This window comes from Alosa pseudoharengus, unplaced genomic scaffold (genome assembly GCF_046254945.1).
Source record: "Alosa pseudoharengus isolate Yale_2024_CS ecotype anadromous, Long Island Sound unplaced genomic scaffold, YU_APseudo_1.1 YU_APseudo_1.1_scf_21, whole genome shotgun sequence".
In the NCBI taxonomy this organism is placed as follows: domain Eukaryota; kingdom Metazoa; phylum Chordata; class Actinopteri; order Clupeiformes; family Clupeidae; genus Alosa; species Alosa pseudoharengus.
Genome location: NW_027468674.1, coordinates 28,252,900 through 28,275,382, shown reverse-complemented (window position 1 = coordinate 28,275,382; position 22,483 = coordinate 28,252,900). Strand labels below are relative to the sequence as shown.

General features: G+C 44.0%; 1 protein-coding gene across 1 annotated transcript; it reads right to left on the bottom strand.

Annotated features, from left to right (window-relative positions):
* Nucleotides 1-6: 6 nt before the first annotated feature.
* Nucleotides 7-22,363, bottom strand: tecpr1a (tectonin beta-propeller repeat containing 1a). Its single transcript, XM_076298450.1, has 25 exons — nucleotides 22,233-22,363; nucleotides 21,181-21,414; nucleotides 20,729-20,911; nucleotides 20,320-20,442; nucleotides 19,860-19,982; nucleotides 19,227-19,401; nucleotides 18,531-18,631; nucleotides 17,401-17,502; nucleotides 15,379-15,527; nucleotides 14,059-14,696; nucleotides 13,428-13,573; nucleotides 10,658-10,813; nucleotides 10,017-10,166; nucleotides 8,908-9,065; nucleotides 8,343-8,470; nucleotides 7,890-7,992; nucleotides 7,466-7,562; nucleotides 6,615-6,694; nucleotides 6,371-6,427; nucleotides 5,762-5,936; nucleotides 4,901-5,036; nucleotides 3,975-4,067; nucleotides 3,744-3,850; nucleotides 3,359-3,478; nucleotides 7-2,258 (listed from the first exon to the last, which is right to left on the bottom strand). The coding sequence occupies exons 2-25, from the start codon at nucleotides 21,403-21,405 to the stop codon at nucleotides 2,106-2,108; spliced, it is 3,678 nt and encodes a 1,225-aa protein (XP_076154565.1). The 5' UTR covers nucleotides 21,406-21,414; nucleotides 22,233-22,363; the 3' UTR covers nucleotides 7-2,105.
* Nucleotides 22,364-22,483: the final 120 nt, after the last annotated feature.

The following is a 22,483-nucleotide window of genomic DNA, read 5'->3' as shown; positions in this document are numbered from 1 at the left end:
AACAGATTGAGAATACTCACATTTATTGAGAGGACACTGCCATGGAACAGACACAAACCATGCTTTTTTTTTTATTCCACAAGTACACTGTACTCTAGTGTTAACCACTTTGTTATTGTAGAAGGAATAAATTAAGATTAAAATGAAGAGAACTATGACACATCTTCTACTCTCCGAGGTGCGCACAACATTACAGGTTTAGCTTGGAATGTGTACAGATTCACACAACATTTTGCTAATACTTCTCCCGTGTGTAAGGGAGATGAATGAATGGTCACAGCTCGACTCTGCCTTGTCCACTGACTTTGACAGAAGAGTAGTGTGCTCGCACTTAAAGTAGGATTCAGCTTTATCACCCAGAGGGCCAACTTATCTGCTTTGCATTCACTCAGTAATTCTGCAGAAGTTCAGTCACTCAGTTTGTTTGGCTTTACAGGTACGTATTCACAGAAGAAAAAAGCCCAGGATTCAGTATTTACAGCAGTCACTTCAGATAATGCCCTGACTTCCCATCATGCAGTTCAGCTAAAAAAAAACGCTTCACTTTTTCCACATTTCACAATTTTACAGAAGCTTCATCTGACCTTATACAATGTTCAAAAGAACATAGGCCGTTTTGCAACGCAATGCCCACTCAAATAATAAAACATTTATAGCAAAAAATACATTTATCCTTTTAGAACCCTTTAAAAGCATTTGTGCTACCATTTTTTCTGGTCCTGATCAATGAAAATAGGTGCCTTTCAATAAGCAACTGGTTTTCTTTTTGAGGAAGTGAGACTATTCCTGAGTGGAGAAAAGGTTTACAGTGTCTTGACAAGTTTATCATTGCACATGATACATTTAAACAACACATATTTAACATCTTTCATTTTAATATCTATCAGGACCAAAATGCCTGGCCATTAAATTTGGATTTCACACACGCCCCGAAGTGTGCCACAATTTTAACTGCCATGAATGAATAAAGAACCCTTTCAAAATGTCTTCAACCCGCAGCATGAAGATTAATATCTCAAATTCTGCTGACAGCAAGTGCAAGTCATGTTGCAAAGGATACAGAGAGAGAGAGATAGAGAGAGAGAAAGAGAGAGAGAGAGAGAGGGTCTGTGTCAGTAACAGGGAAACTAAAGGGAAGACATGAGTTCCAAGCCTCAACAACAACAAAAAAAACTGTCAATTGTCAAGTGCTACATCACATAACTGTACCTTCTGTTAAACTGTACTTTGAAAAGCTTTTGCGGCAGTAGTTTTTCACCATAACATGATACTAAATAACCTGATTGAAAGCTAAAATGCTCTTATAGCCAAAAACAGCAAAGCTACGGTAGCTAAATAAACAGTGCAATGCTTCAGTCACACAGAGCGGTTGGAGGGGTGTTGACCCTAAACTCGTCCACTCTAAGCCTTAGTCAGATCTCTCTTTTCAACCCAGTCATACTGTCAGTGTGTCTGGCATTGCATGATCCCATAATAAACAAAAAACAAATGCCCACAAAATCACATTCATGTGAAATAAATACTAAGACCAAACCACTTATAAAAGACAGATCAGAAAAAAAATTGAGGGGTAAACCATCAAAGGATCAGTCTGGATGAACGGCAGGTTTGGAAGTGACTGATCTGAATGGAGAGAGGGAATGAATGGAAGTCGCCTGACCACATCAAGTCAGTGAGTAAACGACTTGAGGAGTGGATGTCCCAGTGAGAAAATAAATATGTTATGAATATAATCAACTTTTCTCCAGCATACAAGAGAAAATATCCATATGTGTATACGTTTATGTTACCTGTGTATGTATGTCCAAGTGTATATGTGTGTGTGTGTGTGTGTGTGTGTGTGTCTAAAATTACTGACTGTAGCTATCACTAAGTTGTACTTAAAATGCTGTTGTGGTAGTGACAAATGGTCAGCTCAGCTTGGAGACAAACACAGCTTGATCCTTTTAAAACTTTAAACCCACCGCGCATAGTGGGTGATGTTTGGGTGACACTGACAAGGGCGCTGGCAGGTGGAGATGGGTGGAAGTGGATGGAGATGGGTGGAGATGGGTGGAGATGGGTCTCCCCTCTACCATGTGTTGAGTGTGGGGTGTGGATGCCTATCAGCCGACGGCGTCGCCGTCGTCCTCCTGGTGGCGGGTGGGCAGCGGGCTGCGTGGGGGCGTCTGCTGGGCCAGGCCGTTGTGTGGGGCCGGCATGCTGATGCGCTGGGCCTCCATGCAGTTGGCCCTCACCGTGATGTGGTCCCAACCGCCCTGCAGGACAGAGGGAGAGGGAGAGTCACACAGACCGTCCCACCCTGAGCTGACTCAGGGAATGTGTGTGTGTGTGTGTGTGTGTGTGTGTGTGTGTGTGTGTGTGTATACTGTGCTAGCCCAGTGTACATAGTCAAGCCTTTGAAAGCAGTTTATGTTGTGTGTGTGTGTGTGTGTGTGTGTGTGTGTATACTGTGCTAGCCCGGTGTGTGTGTGTGTGTGTGTGTGTGTGTGTGTGTGTGTGTGTGTGTGTGTGTGTGTGTGTGTGTGTGTATACTGTGCTAGCCCAGTGTACATAGTCAAGCCTTTGAAAGCAGTTTATCTTGTGTGTGTGTTTGTGTGTGTGTGTGTGTGTTTGTGTTTGTGTTTGTGTTTGTGTTTGTGTGTGTGTGTGTGTGTGTGTGTGTGTGTTTGTGTGTGTTTGTGTGTGTGTGTGTGTGTGTGTGTGTGTATACTGTGCTAGCCCAGTGTACATAGTCAAGCCTTTGAAAGCAGTTTATCTTGTGTGTGTGTTTGTGTGTGTGTGTGTGTGTGTGTGTGTGTGTGTGTGTGTGTGTGTGTGTGTTTGTGTGTGTTTGTGTGTGTGTGTGTATGTACTGGATTACTGGTTTGACTTGTTATTGCGCCAGGATCTGTAGCGTCAAATCTAAACACTCTTCATCATTATCTAGAACAGGTAACAGGAGACCACCAGTAATACCCCACCAGTAATACCCCACCAGTAATACCCAAACAGTAATAGCCCACAAGTAAAACCCAACCAATAATACCCAAACAGTAATACCCAACCAGTAATACCCCACCAGTATAACCCAACCAGTAATACCCCACCAGTAAAACCCAACCAATAATACCCAAACAGTAATACCTCACCAGTAATACCCCACCAGTATAACCCAACCAGTAATACCCCACCAGTAATACCCCACCAGTAAAACCTAACCAGTAATACCCAACCAGTAATACCCCACCAGTAATACCCAACCAGTAGTACCCCACCAGTAGTACCCCACCAGTAGTACCCCACCAGTAGTACCCAATAAAGACGGCTACTGGGAGGTTATCAGTGGACATTTTGCAAGTTGGCTGCTGGTTCTCACCCCGATGCCGTAGTCCCACGACTGGCCTTTGGGCTCCATGGGCTGCACACCCAGCCGCCGGCACACCGTCCCACAACTCAGACTGTGGCTGCCCTGCACTTTATCTGCGATGATCCACACCTGCAAAACACAGCAAACGTGCTCCATGTTACGAGCCATTGACCTGAATTCTTCTGCAAGTAATAACTATAAACCAATATTTTACATTAAATATCAATCTGTAAACATGCATACAAAGGACTGAAGAGTTACTGCCTGAAGAATAGACTTTATTGCTAACATTCTCCTTGGCAAATTCTTTTTCACTCTATTCCACTAAACCAGTGGGTCTGAAAAAACCTGTTCTAACAGGTGATTCAGCTTATTTCCCTGTAAAAAGACTGACCTGGTCCAGTGGTCCCACGGAGACTTTGCGCACGTTGTTGGAAATGTGCTCCCATGTGGAGCCTTGAGGGTAGCTGGGGGTCAAGCCGTGTCTGTACCAGAGATTCCCTGAGTGGAGATGAGAGAGAGTGTTACAAAAACATCTCATATCAGCCATAGCTTACAGAATAAGAGCAGTGCTGTATATAGGAATTTGAAAAGTGTTATAAAAAAGTAGAGCGAGGAAGCATACCATTCTCATCAACAGTGTAAACTGACGTCCTGCCAACAGACACTTGCTTGAGTTTCTGCTTGGCCGGCGGAGGGATGTGGTACCAGCAGTCACCTGAGGTCAGACAGGTCAACAGGTCACCTTTCTGCACCAGTGTACCTCTAATCTTACACATTCATTCCAGTAACACCCGGTGGAATTTTAGTCTATTTCTGCACACAAAGGCACTATTTTTTTAAAGTATACGTTTTGCCTTCATTCAGACAGGACAGTGAAAAGTGACAGGAAGTGAGTGGGAGAGAGAGATGGGGATGGGATCAGGAAATGACCGCGGTCCCCGTGGACACCTGGACCCGATTATAAAATGGATAGTTCCGGTCCTTTATTATGATTGGTTAAATGCCATTGTACGTTAGATGCCATTGTATATTTTCCCGATATAGCACAGCTGAAACCACATTTCGTTCTATATTAATGCACTTAGAATGCATAACGGTTAAAATTCAAAGTTGCTGCGCAACAATTCCAATAAGAATCTACTAGCGGTGGAACTATTCTATGGGGACTCCGCAGAAGAATGTACATTTGTAGATGAAATATAGCTTTTAAATTTCATGATTATTTGTTTATCTTGTATCAATTTTTAATGTCCTATATGTGGTAGCCGTTTTATAAAAGCAATAAGCCCCTTGAGGCCCTCGGGGCTTCTTGCTTAAATATGGTACGGACGCTGAAGCCACTTACGCCACAGTTACCCCAATAGTACTGGCTGGATATGATATTGGTCTTCCATTACATAAAGAACAGGGGCTAAGATCTTTTGTCACACTTCAATGTTCATATTTCACTAGCTTATTGTTTCACATGTTGCCTTGTTTGAAACCAGAAAGCCTCTCAAAAACCTCTGAAGCATTGTCTGTGAAAGTGTAGAATGGTCGGGTTCTGACCGGCGAGGTTCTGTGCGGACACGGATCCCCGGTAGAAGGTGGAGCCGTCACGGGCGATGGCCCACACCTGGTGGACGGCCCCGATGGAGATGGACTTGAAGGGTTGGTCCGTGCCCACGTGCAGCCAGGATGTGCCCTGTGGGGTGCCAGAGAGGCCACAAAAGACACCAGAGTTACACAACCAACCCCTTGCACAATAATGAGTCACTGAGTCACCACTCTGTCTCGTTCACACCATCGATAGTGATCACGGAGAGGCGTGAAAGAGGAGGGTGGGAAGAGATAAAGAGAGACAGAAAGAGGAGAGCGAGAGAGCGAAAAAAAGAAAAAAGAAAAAAAACGAATGAGAGGAAGAGAGATAAAGACCAGAGACATGGTAAGAGAGACACCTCTCTTACTTACAGTGACAACAGTTAGTCACAACATCACAAACTCCTGCAGTAACTTTGGTACAAGATTCACACCACAGAACTGGCCAAATAACAGGCCATTAACAATCATTCATGTCAAGGGCTGATACATGCTACTTTCCCCAACATGGCTATTTATTCAATCTGTAGCCTGGGAGACGCAGTAATGGTGCAAAGGGTGCGATTCTGCATGATTTCACGTTTGTTTATGTTTATATTTCAATTTTTTTAGCTTTTGTCCAAAACAACGTACATTATATTTTAATCAAGGACCAAACAAAACACGCCCGAGAGGTAGGTAGGGGTAGGAATGTGCTAAATGTGATGGGCTTGAAATCTGGTACGATCGCTGACTGCACTTTTCATTTGAAGGGATAAAACATACTTCTTTCTCAGACATGGATATTGATGCAGACTTCACCAGAAGCAGGAGGTGACCAGTGAGACTTACAGCTGGGGTTTGGGGGGTGACCCCCAGGCGACACAGCACGTCCCCCTTGTTGCTGATGGCCCACAGGGGCACCTGCTCCAGAGAGCTCTGGGGGCCACATGGGAGGATGGTGATGTCACTCAGGGGGATGGGCGGGACTTCCAGCCAGGGCCCAGTGGTTGTCAGTTTACACTTCCTGTTTGGAGAGCAGGGTTAGTTAAACTAGGTAAACAGAGTTTGTAGAGTAGAATGTTTGTGTGTGTGTGTGTGTGTGTGGGTATGAGTGTGTGTTTGCATATGCTTTGTCCATACAGCGTCACTGGGAGGATTCCAGCGAATGTGTGTTGAAACACAGCAGTCATAACATATCAGTTTGCATCGTGTGCATGTGTGTTTGTGTTCTACCATGAGAGACAGAAAGCCTTTACTCTGTGCCTGAATGAGTGAGAGATTCAGAGAGAGAGGGATGTGTAAGTGAACAAGTGTGAGAGAGAGATGTGTACTGTATATGTGTGTGAGTGAGTGAGCGAGAGAGAGAGAGAGAGAGAGAGAGAGAGAGAGAGAGAGAGAGAGAGAGAGAGAGAGAAGAGAGAGACAGAGAGAGAAAGAGGGATACAGAAAGAGAACTACCTGGCCCAGCGCCTCCGACGCACAAAGTCCTTCAAGGTTTTGTGCCCATGGTATGACCTGGATAAGCAAACATCCACTCACTCCGTGTTCACAAGGCAATTACACAGTGTTTTCATTTAGCTAAAGAATAACCAGTTCACTCTGACCAAACACCAACATGAACACAAACACCACACAGTCCTATTTTCAGCCACTGCATACAGTACATCTACACATAATATTAGTCATATGGAGCAGTACATACGCTGGGAAATCCGCCGCATACTGCCAGCCCTCTTTGTCTGTCCCTCCTGAGACACCGTAGTCAATAGCCCACTCACTCACCTGCGAAAAAGTAATTCATCAACATAAGTATTACCAAAGAAACCTGTTTTATACTGAGACAGAATGTCGCTGTTTGAACTCTCGCTGTCTATACTTCACATTTGTGAGATACATTCCTTAAAAACGTTTAAAAAGAGTTTTTTAAGAACAAACTAAGATGTGACTCTAACGGTAAAACCAACATTCTGACTGACCGGATGAGACGAATGAGATCAGCTCTACAAATGTAGTTGTACAGGGTTCCTACACATTTTCCATTTCAAAATTCCATACTTTTTCCATACTCAAATTTCCAAACTTCTCGGTAGATTTTTCTGACCATATTCTCGACATTGAGGCAACTTCTGGTTTTGGATAACTCGGTGAAAACAAAGGTATGGACAACTGAAGTGAATTAAAAAATGACACTTAATATTCGTCCATTTAGCTGGGTCATTTTTAGTTGTATCATAGTTGTATCTTGATGATGGGGACTGATAGTTACACTACACAACAGTAGGAATGGTTCATTAATACCTGAGTGATTAGTACTGCAAATGCAATAGTCTGAAACACAAATATTTCTCCATACCCTTGTTTTTTTTTTCCATACTTATCCAGACCTGGAAATTACTAAAATAAAATTCCATGCTTTTCCAGGTTTTCCATACTGCGTAGGAACCCTGGTTGTATAACGATAAATAAATCCAGTTCTAGTGTGTGTGTGTGTGTGTGTGTGTGTGTGTGTGTGTACAGTATGTCAGTCTGAAGTGGGTGAAGAGGGCCACTCACCCAGGTCCAGTGGGGGGAGGGGGGCTTGGTGTTGGCCTTGGTGCACTCGTGTAGGCCTGACGCGTCACTCCACATGTACCGGTCAGTAGGGAGACCCCTGGAGGACACAGCAAACATTACAGCTGCCTTCAGAAAACAACATACCACACCAACTCAATATTGAATCAGTATTGTAATTGATATCTGAAGCGGTGTACTGTATTCAAAAACATTAAAAAAAACATTTACACTGGCATACTTACATGCATGCATCCTTTCATTGTTAATAAGAAATACGAATAGTATGAAGCATCTATCAAGTCATGAAATCAGGTAAGAATGTACATCTTGCCAATGAATTCTAAATGACATTTACACTAGTATGGTTGACTAGTATGGCTCCACAGTGCTGAACAGCAGAGTGTGAACAGAGATGCCACTCTACTTGTTAGTGTATCCGGTGACTGGGTTCCATCGCTGGTTCTCATAGATGTAGACGCTCTTGACATCTGTCTGTGTGTGGATGTTGTCTGTGCTGCTGGCGAGCCCTGAGGGGGAACATTCAATACAAATGCAGCTGTTTTGGCACATCACCTCCACAGTGACAAGCACCGACAGCACAGCAGTGAGAGAAACAAGCTGAGAGAGAGAGAGAGAGAATGAGAGAGTGAGAGAGAGAGAGTGGGAGAGAGAGAGAGAGAGAATGAGAGTGTGAGAGAGAGAGAGAGAGAGAGAGTGAGAGTGTGAGAGAGAGAGAGAGAGAGTGTGAGAGAGAGAGAGAGAGAGAGTGATAGTGTGAGAGAGAGAGAGAGAATGAGAGTGAGAGTGAGAGAGAGAGAGAGTGAGAGTATGAGAGAGAGAGAGAGAGATTGAAAGAGAGAGAGAGAGAGGATGTTACCCTGGAAGAATCCCCCTCCGTAGCCGCCAGTGTAGACCCAGGCGGTGTGGTCATAGCCGATGCCCCAGACTACACCCAGACTGTTGCCCTCGATCATGCGCAGATGACCCCCCACCTGACGCCAGAACCTGCAGGAGACCCAAAGACACTTGTGAAGATGAATTATCCACGACAAAAATAATGCAAGAACCCTCAATTATGAAAGAAAACAGCACTTTTTCACTTACAACTATTCACTTACCACCACTTATCATTTTTACTAATCATTAATGCGTATATGGAAATAAACCACCCCGAGAAAAGATGTCTGGTTAAAATAATAAATTCACTGACACCAGAACCTTCCAGAAAGGGAAGACATTAGGCATCTACTACACAAATAATGCAAGAACCCTCAGACATGAAACTAACACCACTTCTTGCTCACCAAAATCACTTTTTATTAATAATTCAACATATTTATCATATATTATCAATCACCAATAAATCATGGAAGTAACCACCCCATAAAGAACGTACACACCTTTATTCAATGTTATGTTTTATAAAATGTTGAAAGACTTACATCTGATCACAGGGCATAGGATAGGGAGAGGCCTCGAGTTCTGGTGTGGGTTCACTGACGAAGATGTCCCCCTTGCAGGTGATTGACCAGATGGCCTGCTTGGAGGGTGGACCGTGGATCCCTCGGGAGTCGCAACAGGACACACTGAGGAGGGCCAGCTGCCATAGACAAACATATGACACATCTCAAACAAAATGAATTATACCAATATATTATAATTCAATATATTTAGCTCACACATAACAGGCACACATGTAACACATATTAAACTTAAAACATAAAGTTTGTAACACTATTTCAGTAATGTAATGTGCTATCATACAGCACTATTTCATATAGAGTAAGGTACTATCATACAACACTACTTCATATAGAGTATGTACTATCATACTACACTATTTTATATAGAGTATGTACTATCATACAGCACTATTTCATATAGAGTAATATACTATCATACAGCACTATTTCATATATATATATGAATAGAGTATAGAGTAGAGTAATGTAATAATACTACACTATAATTTCATATAGAGTAATGTAATAATACTACACTATAATTTCATATAGAGTAATGTAATAATACTAAACTATTTCATATAGAGTAATGTAATAATACTACACTATTTCATATAGAGTAATGTAATAATACTACACTATTTCATATAGAGTATGTACTATCATACAACACTATTTCATATAGAGTAATGTAATAATACTACACTATAATTTCATATAGAGTAATGTAATAATACTACACTATTTCATATAGAGTAATGTAATAATACTACACTATTTCATATAGAGTATGTACTATCATACAACACTATTTCATATAGAGTAATGATAGAGTAAGGTACTATCATACAACACTATTTCATATAGAGTAATGATAGAGTAAGGTACTATCATACAACACTATTTCATATAGAGTAATGTACTATCATACAGCACTATTTCATATAGAGTATGTATTATCATACAGCACTATTTCATATAGAGTATGTACTATCATACTACACTATTTCTGAACTGAAACGCAGGTCCCTGTTCTGCCCCAGTGCGCTAGTGTCCAGTGTGCTGCAGGTGAGGTGGCCACTCAGTACCCAGTCATGCATCTCCAGCTCCGTGGGTGCTGCCAGGCGGATGGGCCACCTCTGCTTGGTCCTCTCCGCTGTGTAGATGGCAAAGGTGTGCTTGGAGTCATTGAGGACAGGCACCAGAATGGTCACCTCATTGACAAACGCATGGAGATACTGAGGAGAGAACAGCATGTAGATCATGTCAGTTTTAGAGTGTGGGGCCCTATTAAAGTGTAGGTGACCACTTTCAAAAATGCTGTTCTTCTCTATGCATCAAATGTACATTTTATGTTCTCCATATACAGTATACTTCACATTATAGTGTCACCACTTTGTTCAGTTTATCCTTATTGAAGTCGTGGCATGGTATACATATTTGCATTTATATATACATTATTTAGATAGAAGATAGATAGATAGATAGAAGCTTTATTTGTCATTGCATAAAATACAGAGTATCAACACAACGAAATTCAAGTTGCCACTCTTGGTCAGTGCTTTTTTAAAAGAGCAATATTTATATCCAGTATATGATTTAATTGCTCATTTTAATTCCCAATTCATTTTATTCCAATTAAATTTAAGGTAGATGAGTTTGGCCAGGTGTAGTTAGGTGTGGTCACCATAGGTAGATACCGCATTGTATATATATCTGTGGTGGTCACCTTCTTCTCGTCGTTGAAGGTGTAGTATATGAAGAGGATGCCATCTTTGTTGCCCTCGACACCAGAGAACTGTTCCAGAGCGAAACGCACGTCTGTCCACTTGTTAGGCTTCCAGTCTCTCCACCACTGCATGGAACCCTTCTTCACCCACACCGACTGAGGGAGGGAGGGAGGAAAGGAGAGAGGGAGTGAGGAGGAGAGAGTGAGTGAGGAAGTGAGACAGGATGAGAGAGACAGGGAGAGAGATGGGGAGTGAGAGAGAGAAGTAGAGAGGGAGAGAGAAAGAGAGAGGGAAAGAGAGAGAGGAATTAAGAAAGACAGAGAGAGAGAAAAAAGAAAACAAGGAAGGAAGTCCCATGGGTGAACAGGGGCCTGTACTACGAAGGGAGCTTAACCTACCCAGATGTAACCCAGGGTTACTTTGTTAAACCGGGGTTGACAAAACCTGGTTATCTTAAGTGGTGTTAATCGGTACTACGACGCTGATTATGAAGTTGATTTGTTTAGCCGGGGTTAACCTCATTGGAGTTTGTGCGCGTTCACATAAAAGGGGCGGGTTGCAGCGCAAATCACCACTTTCAGTGATGACGCGTTCACCTTATTTTACGGATGAGGAATGCAAAATTATTATGACAAGTTATGAGGAATTAAAACCCACTCTACGACAAAAATCAAATACGTCGGCAGTGAACAAAGCAAGGCAAGGCTGTTGGCAATGTATTGCAGATCGGGTAGCCTAAATGCCTAAAAGTAAAGTTTTATTTCCACATGTTTTTCAAATACGGAGGATTAATAGCTTGCGGAATGTATTTTATGAGTTGAAATAATTAAATTGCCTATTTTGAGTTCATAGAAATGCCTACAGATGCAACACAATTTAGAAGTGGGCATATAGATTACAGTAATAAGGATAATTGAATGTTTAAGTAGCCCCATTGACTGATTTAGTGTATGCCTAATCCTGTGAACATTTCAGATGCAACACCATTGCCAAACGCACATGGCAGGTGAAAATGAAACACAAACACATTATTCAGAATAGTGGTTTATATAGTCATAGCTTGCATTAATATTTCTTAATTATGAAAACATACAGGCCTAGTATGCTTATAGGTTATAGCCTTCACTTGGCCTCTGTTTTACAGCTAACAAGAAAAAGGTGTCTTTGAACACTACTAAGGCACCAGAGTGTTTTACAGTAGCAGAGGAGTTGGCCATCGCAAATAATAGTGGAAGGCCGATTATGGAGGGGGTTGAGGGAGGCATTCGGTCGGATTCTGGTGTGGAAATGTGTAGCCTTTATGTGCAGGGTACAGTAATATGACATTCAATTCAATACGTTTGTTAAAATGGTGATTTTAATTTATTAGGCCTAGGCCTACTGTAGGCTATGTCCGATTTATTCTTGCTCAGATGTTCAGCATACTGTAGGCCTATGTCCGATTTATTTTCGGACATACAGTATTCTTGGTCAGATGTTCAGCATCACCACATGAATGTCCACGTACGGGCATTGCTATGAGACGTCTTCCTAGATCATCTGACAAAGATAACGAATTCCCTCGGCTGACAATCTATATCTTCATAGAGAATATCGTCTGGGTAGGCTATATATATTTTCTGGCGGTCTCTAAAACCCCTCGCCCTGCGAAGAGAGTCCCTCACGATTTGCGCTCCAATGTCGTATGGATCATCCAGGTACGCCGACATGTCTCAGGAGAAACTGTTAGTGGAGGGGTGGTACTTATAAAGGGTGTGGTTAACGGAAACCTCGGGTTAACCAAGAACATAACCTGCTCGGATCAGGTTTGAGATGCAGCGTAAATTGCCATGGCAGCATACCTCGGTTAAAACCTATCCACCTTTCGTAGTACGGGTTAATCGGGAAGTTACGCCACACGTGATCAAGTTACTCTCGAAGTTACCCAGATAAGCCAGTAACCCCGCTTCGTATTACAGGCCCCAGCTGTCTTTCACAGTTAGCTACTGCTACTAACAGGGTTGTACACAATTCGAATTGCAATTCTGCTTCCTGTTTGCTACCTCAATTGAAATGCAAGTGAAATTCAAGAATTTAATTGGAATTTAAGAGCCAGTTTCAATTCAATTCTGGAATTTTGCACAAGCCTGGCTACTAATAGCTACTACTATTATGAAGCATGAGAACCATCTGTTTCTGTGGTCAAGCATGATTGAATACAGCAAGAATCTAAACTAATTACAGCATAACAGTTTCCTGTGAATGTCTACGGTCACCTAGGCTACTACAGTACATGAATCAAACTCCAAGATATACTCCACAATGTTTCACCTCATCTCTGGATGTGTGGCCTACTGTGGATTGTAATGAATATGATATAGCAGATGCCATTATTAACTTAAAGAACGTTCCACATTCAAGGTATTTTGTCCGCTGTGCTTTTAATGGGATTCTTGTAATGTTATATTTGTTCCAATCCGTATACCCTGCCTGGTCTATTCCACTATACAGAGAGAGATAAAAATGTGCAGATGGAGATTGGGTGAAACGCGTGTGGAGAGCTGCGGTCACTGCACTACACTGAGCTCCGTTCTTACTCCTCGTCTGCAGCCCAGTGCTTGTCCAGCCTCCTCTGAAGGAGCACTGGCGCTCTATCAACACAACAAACCACGGAGAGGGAGAGTGGACAAGAGGAAGAGAGGAAATGAATTAGAGAAAAAAAATCACATGACATTTCGGCAATTAAGACATCCACTCACAAAGGGTAGTAGTTTCAGCTGGACACAGTACCTGTTCGATGGCCTGCTCATAGTGCCTGAAGTTCTCCATCTCTCGCTTGGACCTCTCGCTGAGCTGCTCAAAGATCTGTTTGCGCCACGCAGCAGACTGCGCAGGCGTGATGGACAAGGACATGGACTGGACAGACGAGTTCATAGCTGAGGGGGACACAAAAGATGCGGAAGTTGACCGATATTTAGCAGGCGCTTTCAACCATGGACAGCGACGCAGACTCACAACGGCATGTTTGGGAATGAAATCCCGACTGACCAATGGTCAGGCGCTTACATGCTCCACCGCGCTCCATGTGGCATGGTCATAAGGGCTTCACGTTTAACTTCATCTGAGTTATCACAAAATATGCCTCCATTCAGAAGGATGGGTGATAAAAGAAGCTAACCGCTATACACGTTCTACTTCTCAAACTCTGACAGAGCTAGAAAGATTACAAACCCTTATAAATAGAGCTGAATTCTTTTTCAATAACAAATATAACCGTCTGAGAGGCCTTGTGGTAAATGTGGAATGTGAAAATTTGAAACACATCAACTGACAGCAAATAACAGACACAAAACTGCCGTCTGGATCCTCTAACCAACACCCCCACCCCCTCCCCCACCCCTCCTCCACATGTGGGGCTAACCTGTGGAGTTGAACCAGTTGAGCTGGGAGTGCGAGTCCACGTCGCAGCCTCCCCCGCTGACCCAGGCCCAGAGCGGGTGCTCGTCCGGCCCGTACAGCTCCTCCAGGCCCAGGTGGTAGGTGGCCACGGACGACAGGCTGCAGGTGTCAGCTGCCTCCGGCGGCGGCCCCACGGCCAGGTGCGTCTGGGCCTCCTCCAGGTCTACGTTGCTCCACTGGGGGCCCTGCAGGCCACTCGCCTGGCTGGGGGAGAGCACCAGGGCGGGGGGTGACTTGACCTCGGCGTCCCCTGCGTCCCCTGCCTCCATGGAGGACAGTGCCACCTCTTCCTCCGGGATGGACGGGCCAGTGGGTGGCCCGTCACGCCGACCCAGCTGTCCCTCGCGGTCCGACACCAGCTCCGAGATGAAGCTGTCGCTGGTCACTTTGGGAATGCGGGGTTTGGGGACGTCCACGTCCACGTCGCTGGTGGCCAAAATGGCGGGAGAGGCAGCAGCAGTGGCGGCGGCAGCGGCAGCGGGCGCTCCTGGGTCCGAGAGGATCCCTCCCGCTGGGGCTCGCTCCGTGTCCGAGTCCATGTCGCTTAGGACTGACCCCTGGGATTGAAGCCGCACCTCTCCCCCAAAGAAACAGCCGGCGCTACAACACAAACGCATATTGTTGGACTGTATTTGATGTCTGATGTCTGTCTCAAAAAAAATGTATAGCACCCCCCTGTGGACAGCTCTGTCTCTTTCATATTCCACCACAGTTCAAATGCGTGTGCTTATTTTGGAGCAGGCAACCTTATCTAGTATATATGTTTTCCTGTAAAGATGGTTGCCATGGTGATCCTTTATATATGGACATTGCTACCCATATGTTCTCCAGTTACATCACACATAAATCAGTCAATATGATGTAAATAAGAGACTGTAACTCAGTAAAGATTGAATGTTTTTCGGTGGATTACTTAAATTATTGAATATTAAAAAAAAAATAATAATAATGTATATTACTTTATGTATGTATGTACAGTATATGTATAGATATTTCCATCTTCACCTCTAGCATGCAATATACAAAACAGTGAGTTTTGTTTAGAATTGATTTTGAGAAATAAGCTATTGCTGGACAGAAGCTGACGTGACAGAACTAGGAGCAACTCAGCTAGGGAAAGACGGAGTGGTCAGACGAGGCAGTGAGATCATGCTGAGTGACCAAGGTGGTCAGTTAGGAATATTAGTCAGATTGGAACTTCTGCAGATTGAATTCAGTGGCTTGGGGAGTTGGTACTGAGGTTGCCCTGAGCTGGGCTGCTGCGGCCGGCCCTTGAGCTCACCTGTGCATGCTGCCAGTGCTGGCGCTGGAGTGGGAGCGGTCAGTATCGCGCGGGACGGACACCGCCTTCCATGTCTTTCCACTTAGCTCGCTGCTCGTCACACCCTGCCGGAAGTACACCGCCCGGTCCTCACAACTGATGCCCCACACCTGACCCACACACACACACAGACACACAGACACACACAAATAAGCCCACAAATAACCAAGCTATAAAACCATTAAAACAACCTCAAACTTGCAAAAGGACAAAATCAAGTTATGGAGTTCAACTCAAAAGTAAAGCCGTTTTCACTAAGAGCACCCAGATTCAAACTGTGATGCAATCAGTTGAGCTTATTATTTTACATACTGTATGTCTATTTTCTGTCCACACATCTACAATTACATCAGCTTCAGCTGCTGGAGTCCACCTTAGGCATGTATATATGAGTGAGTGCGTGTGCATGTGTGTGTGCGTGTGAGTGTGTGCGTGCGTGCGTGCATGCCTGTGTGTGTGTGTGTGTGTGTGTGTGTGTGTGTGTGTGTGTGTGTGTATGTATGGAGCAGGGCTTTACATTGGCAGCGTATGCCGCCACTGCACTGCTGACGGGGTGTGATCATGTCCAATGTCTGTCTGCTTGCAGGGCTATCATATTACACGAGAGCAAGACAGCTCGGCAGAGAGAGAGAGAGAGAGAGAGAGAGACATGGGAAAGAGATGAAGAGAGAGATAGATAGATAGACACATAAATAGATAGATAAATAGATAGATCAATAAAATTCATAGAGTGGATGAATAAATACATAGGAGGTTGAGAGAAAGAGAGAGACAGAGAGAGAGAGAAAGAGAGTGTATGTATGTATGTAGGTGTCTGTGTGTGTGTGTGTGTGTGTGTGTGTGCGTGTGTATGAAAGAGAGTGTGTCTATAAGCGCGTGTGTGTGTGTGTGTGTGTGCGTGTGTATGAAAGAGAGTGTGTCTATAAGCGCGTGTGTGTGTGTGTGTGTGTGCGTGTGTATGAAAGAGAGTGTGTCTATAAGCGTGTGTGTGTGTGTGTGTGTGTGTGTGACGAGGAGCTCCTGCAGTGCTTGCATCTCTGATCTCCTGCACTCAGTAACAGGATAGCAGCTGTCCCTATGTGGGCTCGACAGCTGAATTTCAAATACAACCTCTTCCCAGAATGTATACGCAACTTCAACTACTCATCTGCCGCTAAACTCGCCCATAGGTTAGGCACTTTTTGGGTAGTTCATCCTCCAGTTTCTACAGGTTGACTTCTGGAAGCAGTAAGGTTTAGTAAGAAATATGGGGAAAATTCCACATGGTACCTCAACCCAGCATAAAACTTTTTTTTTTCTGACGAAATATTACAAAATAAAACACATTTTGTGCAGGCCACAATACACATTTGGTCGAATTCTCCCATTCGTGCGTAAATCGAGCATAAAATTAATATTGTACGCACAAGCGGCAACGCTGCGCTATAAAACGTATTATTGTCAATGGCTTGCACGCGCAAGAACTGACCTGCCGCTGCGCTGAGCAAAGCCACTTAACCGCTCTTGGCTGTGCCGCGGTCAAAGTTGAACCATGTTGACCTCCGACCGCGGCGCACTGTAAATCATAAGTCTTTTGCGCTAAGCCCGGCGGCAAGCACAACAAAAATCTTTGGGACAAGAGCACAAGAGCAACCTAGAAGCGAGCACAGTGCATGCCGCATACAATGTGACCCACCCTTAAGTCAGTGGCAGAATACGCGCAAGAGTTGTATACATAAAAAACGCCCAGATTTTAGGGTTACTCCTCCCAAAACATGTAACTCCCTCCATCTCACGTAAATGACAGATTTAAGCGAAGGGGAGAATTTGCACAAGGTGAAAAGCGCTAAGTTACGTGTTTTTTTTTACAATCGCACCCTTACGCACATGGGAGAAATCGCCCCATTAAGCATAACTTCGCCTCAGATCAAGCATTCAATAATGTATTGAGGTCCTAGTTTCTTGCTCTACATTTTGGTGTGTTATGCATTGCTGACATCTGACCTGGTCATTGAGGCCCACGTTAATCATCACCATCTCCCCCACCATGCCAATCCAGCCTGAGCCACAGGGATTATGGGAGTTTACGCCCCTCCTGAACCACACCTGCCACACAAAACACACAGTTCATCATAATCCCGTCAACACCACTCAAAATACCCCGTCAGAGATTCTGATTCACTGTGCAAAACTCTGGCGACTGAGTCAAACAAAACCAAATCTGCATGAAGTCAGGAGGCAGGATTTCAGATTCTTTAACTAGGGCTTTATTTATAGATCAGTTATGAATTTATATTGTATAACTGTTTCTTCCATTACAACATATAGCCAATTGAGCTGGACATGTTAAACTTAACACTTCGCCAAATTTCAGTAATTTACCATTTTTCTGAAGTGCAAATTTAGATCCAGAAAATATAAATAGAGTCTGTAACAGAAACTTTTAAGATCAGCTTTGAAAGATTCTTCATACAGGGCTGTCAAATGATTAAAAAAATGTACTAGTTAAGCGCACAACTTTGCTGTGATTAATCACAATTAATTTCTTTGTAATGAAGCTATTAATATTGGATATTGACATGTAATATCATGAAACTAATGTAAAATCAACAAAGAATTCAAAAACAATTGTTTCATATTTATCTCTTTAACTACTTTGAACACAGATCCTACACTGAACAAGCCAAAAGATTGCCAATAAAACTGTTAAGGTCCTTCACTGTTAGCTTGGAAGGCACAGCTTATGCACTATAACAAGGTCCATAACAGTTCATGTAAAAAGAATATGAAAAAGAACACACAGAGAGAGAGAAACAAACAGCATTAACATGGAAGACAGAGAATTCCTTTTTGCATGCCAGTTTTTAATACCAATGATACCAATGAGTATGTTGTCATCTAGTTTATTTTGATACCAAAAATAAAATGTTAAAACTGAACTTAGTAAAGCCTCTGAAAGTGAATGAGGCTCAATTGTGGTTGCCTATGATTAATTCGCGTTCAAGTCAAGGTGATTAAAATGCAAATTTTGACAGCACTAGTTTTAAACATTTTCGAGACAAATAGGCCATATGCAAAAGTGACATAATGGAGAGATGAGATGATGTTTATTTAGTGTTTTTAGTAGGTCTTACTTTGTGATCCTTTGTGATGGCCCACACCACGTTCACACCCACGGCTACATGAATGGCTCCAACCTCAGGGCTGGGGGAGTCCACCACCACCCAAGAGGTCCCTGAACACAAAACACACAACACACACACAACACACACAACAGACACAACTCACACAACAGACAGAGTATAAAGCTGAAATCAATATTGACGGAAAATGTTACAAAGCATAATCAATCAATAAAATCAAATCCAATCTATCAGGCAATCAAGAGATTTGGAAGAGATAAGTGAATAGGGAGACTTTATGATAGATGCAGTGTGTCAAGAGCTCCCTGAACACAACACACACACACAACACACACAACAAACACACAACAAACACAACACACACAACAGACAGCAGGCAATCAGGCAATCAAGAGATTTGGAAGAGATTAGTGAATAGGGAGACTTTATGATAGATGCAGTGTGTCCACTTCACAACAGAAATCAAAATCACACATGATAAATGAGCGGAGTTGACCGGTGTACACTGTGTTAGTTGATGTACCATCAGATGGACAAGACGAGCTGATTGATATTCAGAGAGGGCTATGGAGAAATAGGAGGCAGGAGAGTGCAGAGGCAAAACCAGACGAGATGAGATTAGATGTGACGTGATTTATGGAGACAGCCAGACTGGCCAAGGACGTAGAGGGCTGAGCGACGACGAACCTTTGGGGCAGTCGCGGCCGATGCCTTCTCTGACCAGCAGCTGTCCCTCCCACAGCACAGCCCACACCAGGTCTGCCGGTCCACAGCTGATCTGAACCACCTCTCCTGGAAGGATCACCTCCTCCCACACGGAACCTTCCGGATTGTCGTGCCGGATTCCATCCCGAAACCATACCTGTGGAGTGCATGAGGACAGAATGGTGTTTGCCAGTTCCCTTCCCAGGATCACTTCATATTAAGTCAGATTAAATGCAATGAATACCTAATTAAATCCAATTAAATAAGTGACACCTTCAATACACTCAAGTGTTACTATACATGTACATCAATAAATCAGATAAACAATATAAAGTGATGCATTCAGTACTTCTTTAAAGAGCTATATAGTGGTTCTACTAGACAACTCTTAATATAGCTCTGGATCTATCGACAGCCTGCTCTGGGTGGACCTTGTGTGTGCGTTGTTTGGAGGTTTGGGTATGGCTTGTTTAGGTTTGTGTGTGTGATGTGGAGTGGTGCGGTGCGTTGCGGTGTGATGTGGAGTGGTGCGGTGTGGTGCGTTGCGGTGCAGTGTGGTGCGTTGCGGTGTGGTGTGGTGCGGTGCGGTGCGGTGCGGTGCGGTAGACAGCAGACCTTGCCCTGCAGAGACACGGCCCAGAGAGAGAGACGGCCGGCTGGCTCCTCATTGACCTCCCAGCCCCCGCAGCTGATGTCATTAAACGGATCAGGTAGGGGGCCAGCCTGCTCGGACGGAATCTAGGAGGAAAACAGCGCACACACACACACACACACACACACACACACACACACACACACATCCGCAAATTAAGATTAAACTTGTGTATGGTCCAGAGATTTGAGAGCACCTCCACCTACCACAGGGAGGGAAAGGGAAACAATCAGGACTAAAGGAGGACCAGCAACAGGTGGACTCAACTCTACACAATGGGGCTTGTGAACTTTGTCTTACCTGGGACTGAACGCATGCATGGAGCTACAGACAATGAAATAAGAGTTTCGCTGTGAGTGAAAAACCATCACGCGTAGCTTTTCATTAACCCAGACAAGCATGCTTTTGTGTCTTGGCACGCACCTTGGCCCAGGTGTCCCTGGCTTTGTATCTCCTGTAGCGAAGCCATCGCCGGCGACGAACACACGAGTTCCACTTCTTGTCTTTGGTGTAGGTGGCTGGAAAATCTATGGCGTACGTCCAACCCTGTAAACAAACAAGCACAAACATACAGAAGAGCATGTGGCTATTCATGTGTCACAGTTTGGTGAAACATATCATATGATAGCATATGACGCAATCACTTCCTTTATATCATGTGCCCAGTCACTACTTAAAAACCTTTTGCACTGACATATGCAGTAAGTGTGATGTGGATGTCTTTTAAGTCTTTTATGTCATTTTTAAGAATGACACCCAAACCCAGGAAGGCAGTAATGAAATGACCAGACAAGTCTTTTAAGGATAAGATTCTTCCCTGTGCGTAACTTACCCCTTTGTCTGTGGGCTCTCCACCAATGTTCTCGTCCGCGTACCAGTCAGCTTCCCATTCCCAGCTTTCCGAGGGCAGCTGGAAACTATCCAGAGGCTGGTGCTGGAGCCCAGTGATATCACTCCACTGCCAGCGGTCGCTTGGCAACAGACGATCGGAGAATCCATCCACAGGGTTCCACCGCTGCATATCACAACAAGCTCAACGTTATCTGATGCCATATCCAAAAGCCAACAAATTATTTGTGTTTGGCAGTCTAGGAAAAGTAAAAGAGGTTTATATTTGGGTTTTGATTTTTTTTTTGTGGGAAGTTGACATGAAGTGTGCTATCTTATGTGGGCTATCTTATCAATGGCCAGAACCCCAAAACATCTGCTCTCCATGAATAGGCTAGACAGTCTGTGTGGGTGGATGAATGAGAAGTGCCTGTGCAGGTGTGGCGCTAAGCACACCTGGTTCTCGTAGGTCTCTTCCTGGTAGCGGATGGGCAGGTCGCTGGCGTGGACGTTCAGGTAGATGTTGTGGTCGCAGGCGATACCCCAGCAGCACTGACTCACGGCTGTCACGCGCTTAAACTCCAGGTGCGCGTCGCGGCACTGTTCCCACTGCTGACCCGCTGTGGACAGGCTGTACACGCGACCGTACACGTCCACCGCCCACAGGAGGGAGCTAGGCATTGTGAAAGCCTGCAATAGGGACACAGACGTCGTCATAGTGGGTTCTCAAACCCACTATGATTCTCTTTCGCACCTGAGATACCCTAACAGACAGATGCCGGTTGAAAGTAGGCATAATGGCTAACCTGGCATGGTAGGCTATCACGCGCCACCATCTGGTAACCTCAGATTCACTAATCTAAAAATATTTCAAAACTGATGTAGGCTATTAGAGAGCGTTGAGGAAGCTGAGACAAGGCAGCAGACAAGTAGGCCCACTTTATAGGTTACAGCATTCGCACATGACTACTTGGTGTGAGGAATCGGTCTTTGCGCTACAAATCAAAAGGAACAGAGACTTCCTGCTGGAGTCCAAACGATTAACTTGTTACGCTGCTGTAGGGATAGGCTAGTGGTGCACTAAAGGGAGCTATACGATACTAACATTAGCCATGAGTAAACTCAAGGCCAAATACATTTGCCTACCTTGTTAATACAGTATTAACTTATCTATGATATGGTTGCAAGACAGTAATCTAAACATATTTCCAGGCTCCCCATGGCAAAATAACAAGGCGGCTATTGCTCAATGATTAACGTTACAGAAGAGCTGTCATTGGTGAAAATAGAATGGAGAATTACAGAAATCACAAAACACACACACACAACCCCGTCCTCAAATCTGAACATTGGAATGATGCGCCGATGGTTATTATGAAATAATAAATGAACAAGCTGGCTAGCAAGCTAGGACACACAGGGAGGTAAACATCAGATTGACGTAGCTAAGCCGCCGCCGCCGCCGATGGCTAGCAGATGGCTACTGCGTAGAAAAAAATGGTACGTACCTTTCACTCCTCCCTGTCATAGGCCACGAAACGTTCAGTTGAAGCGTGGGAGATAAATCACTGAACCTGACAAATGCATTTTCCGATTGCTGTTATCCTACTCGCGCTGCTATCAACCCATCATCTAAACACCTGATCCGAAACAGGAAGTAGTGTGTATAAACTGAAGTTGTGGTGTGTTGTCAACTTTGCCTTCTTCACCCAGGTGAGGGCGCCAAAGACCATCTTATAAATTGAACATTTTCATGTGG

What these genes read in the sequence shown, in the direction of transcription:
- tecpr1a (XM_076298450.1), bottom strand. Translation starts at nt 21,405, where the DNA reads ATGCCTAGCTCCCTCCTGTGGGCGGTGGACGTGTACGGTCGCGTGTAC. An exon ending in AAGAGACCTACGAGAACCAG is followed by an intron (nt 20,912 to 21,180) that starts GTGTGCTTAGCG and finishes TGTGATATGCAG; the next exon opens with CGGTGGAACCCTGTGGATGG. An exon ending in CCTATGCCCTGTGATCAGAT is followed by an intron (nt 8,471 to 8,907) that starts GTAAGTCTTTCA and finishes GGTCTCCTGCAG; the next exon opens with GTTCTGGCGTCAGGTGGGGG.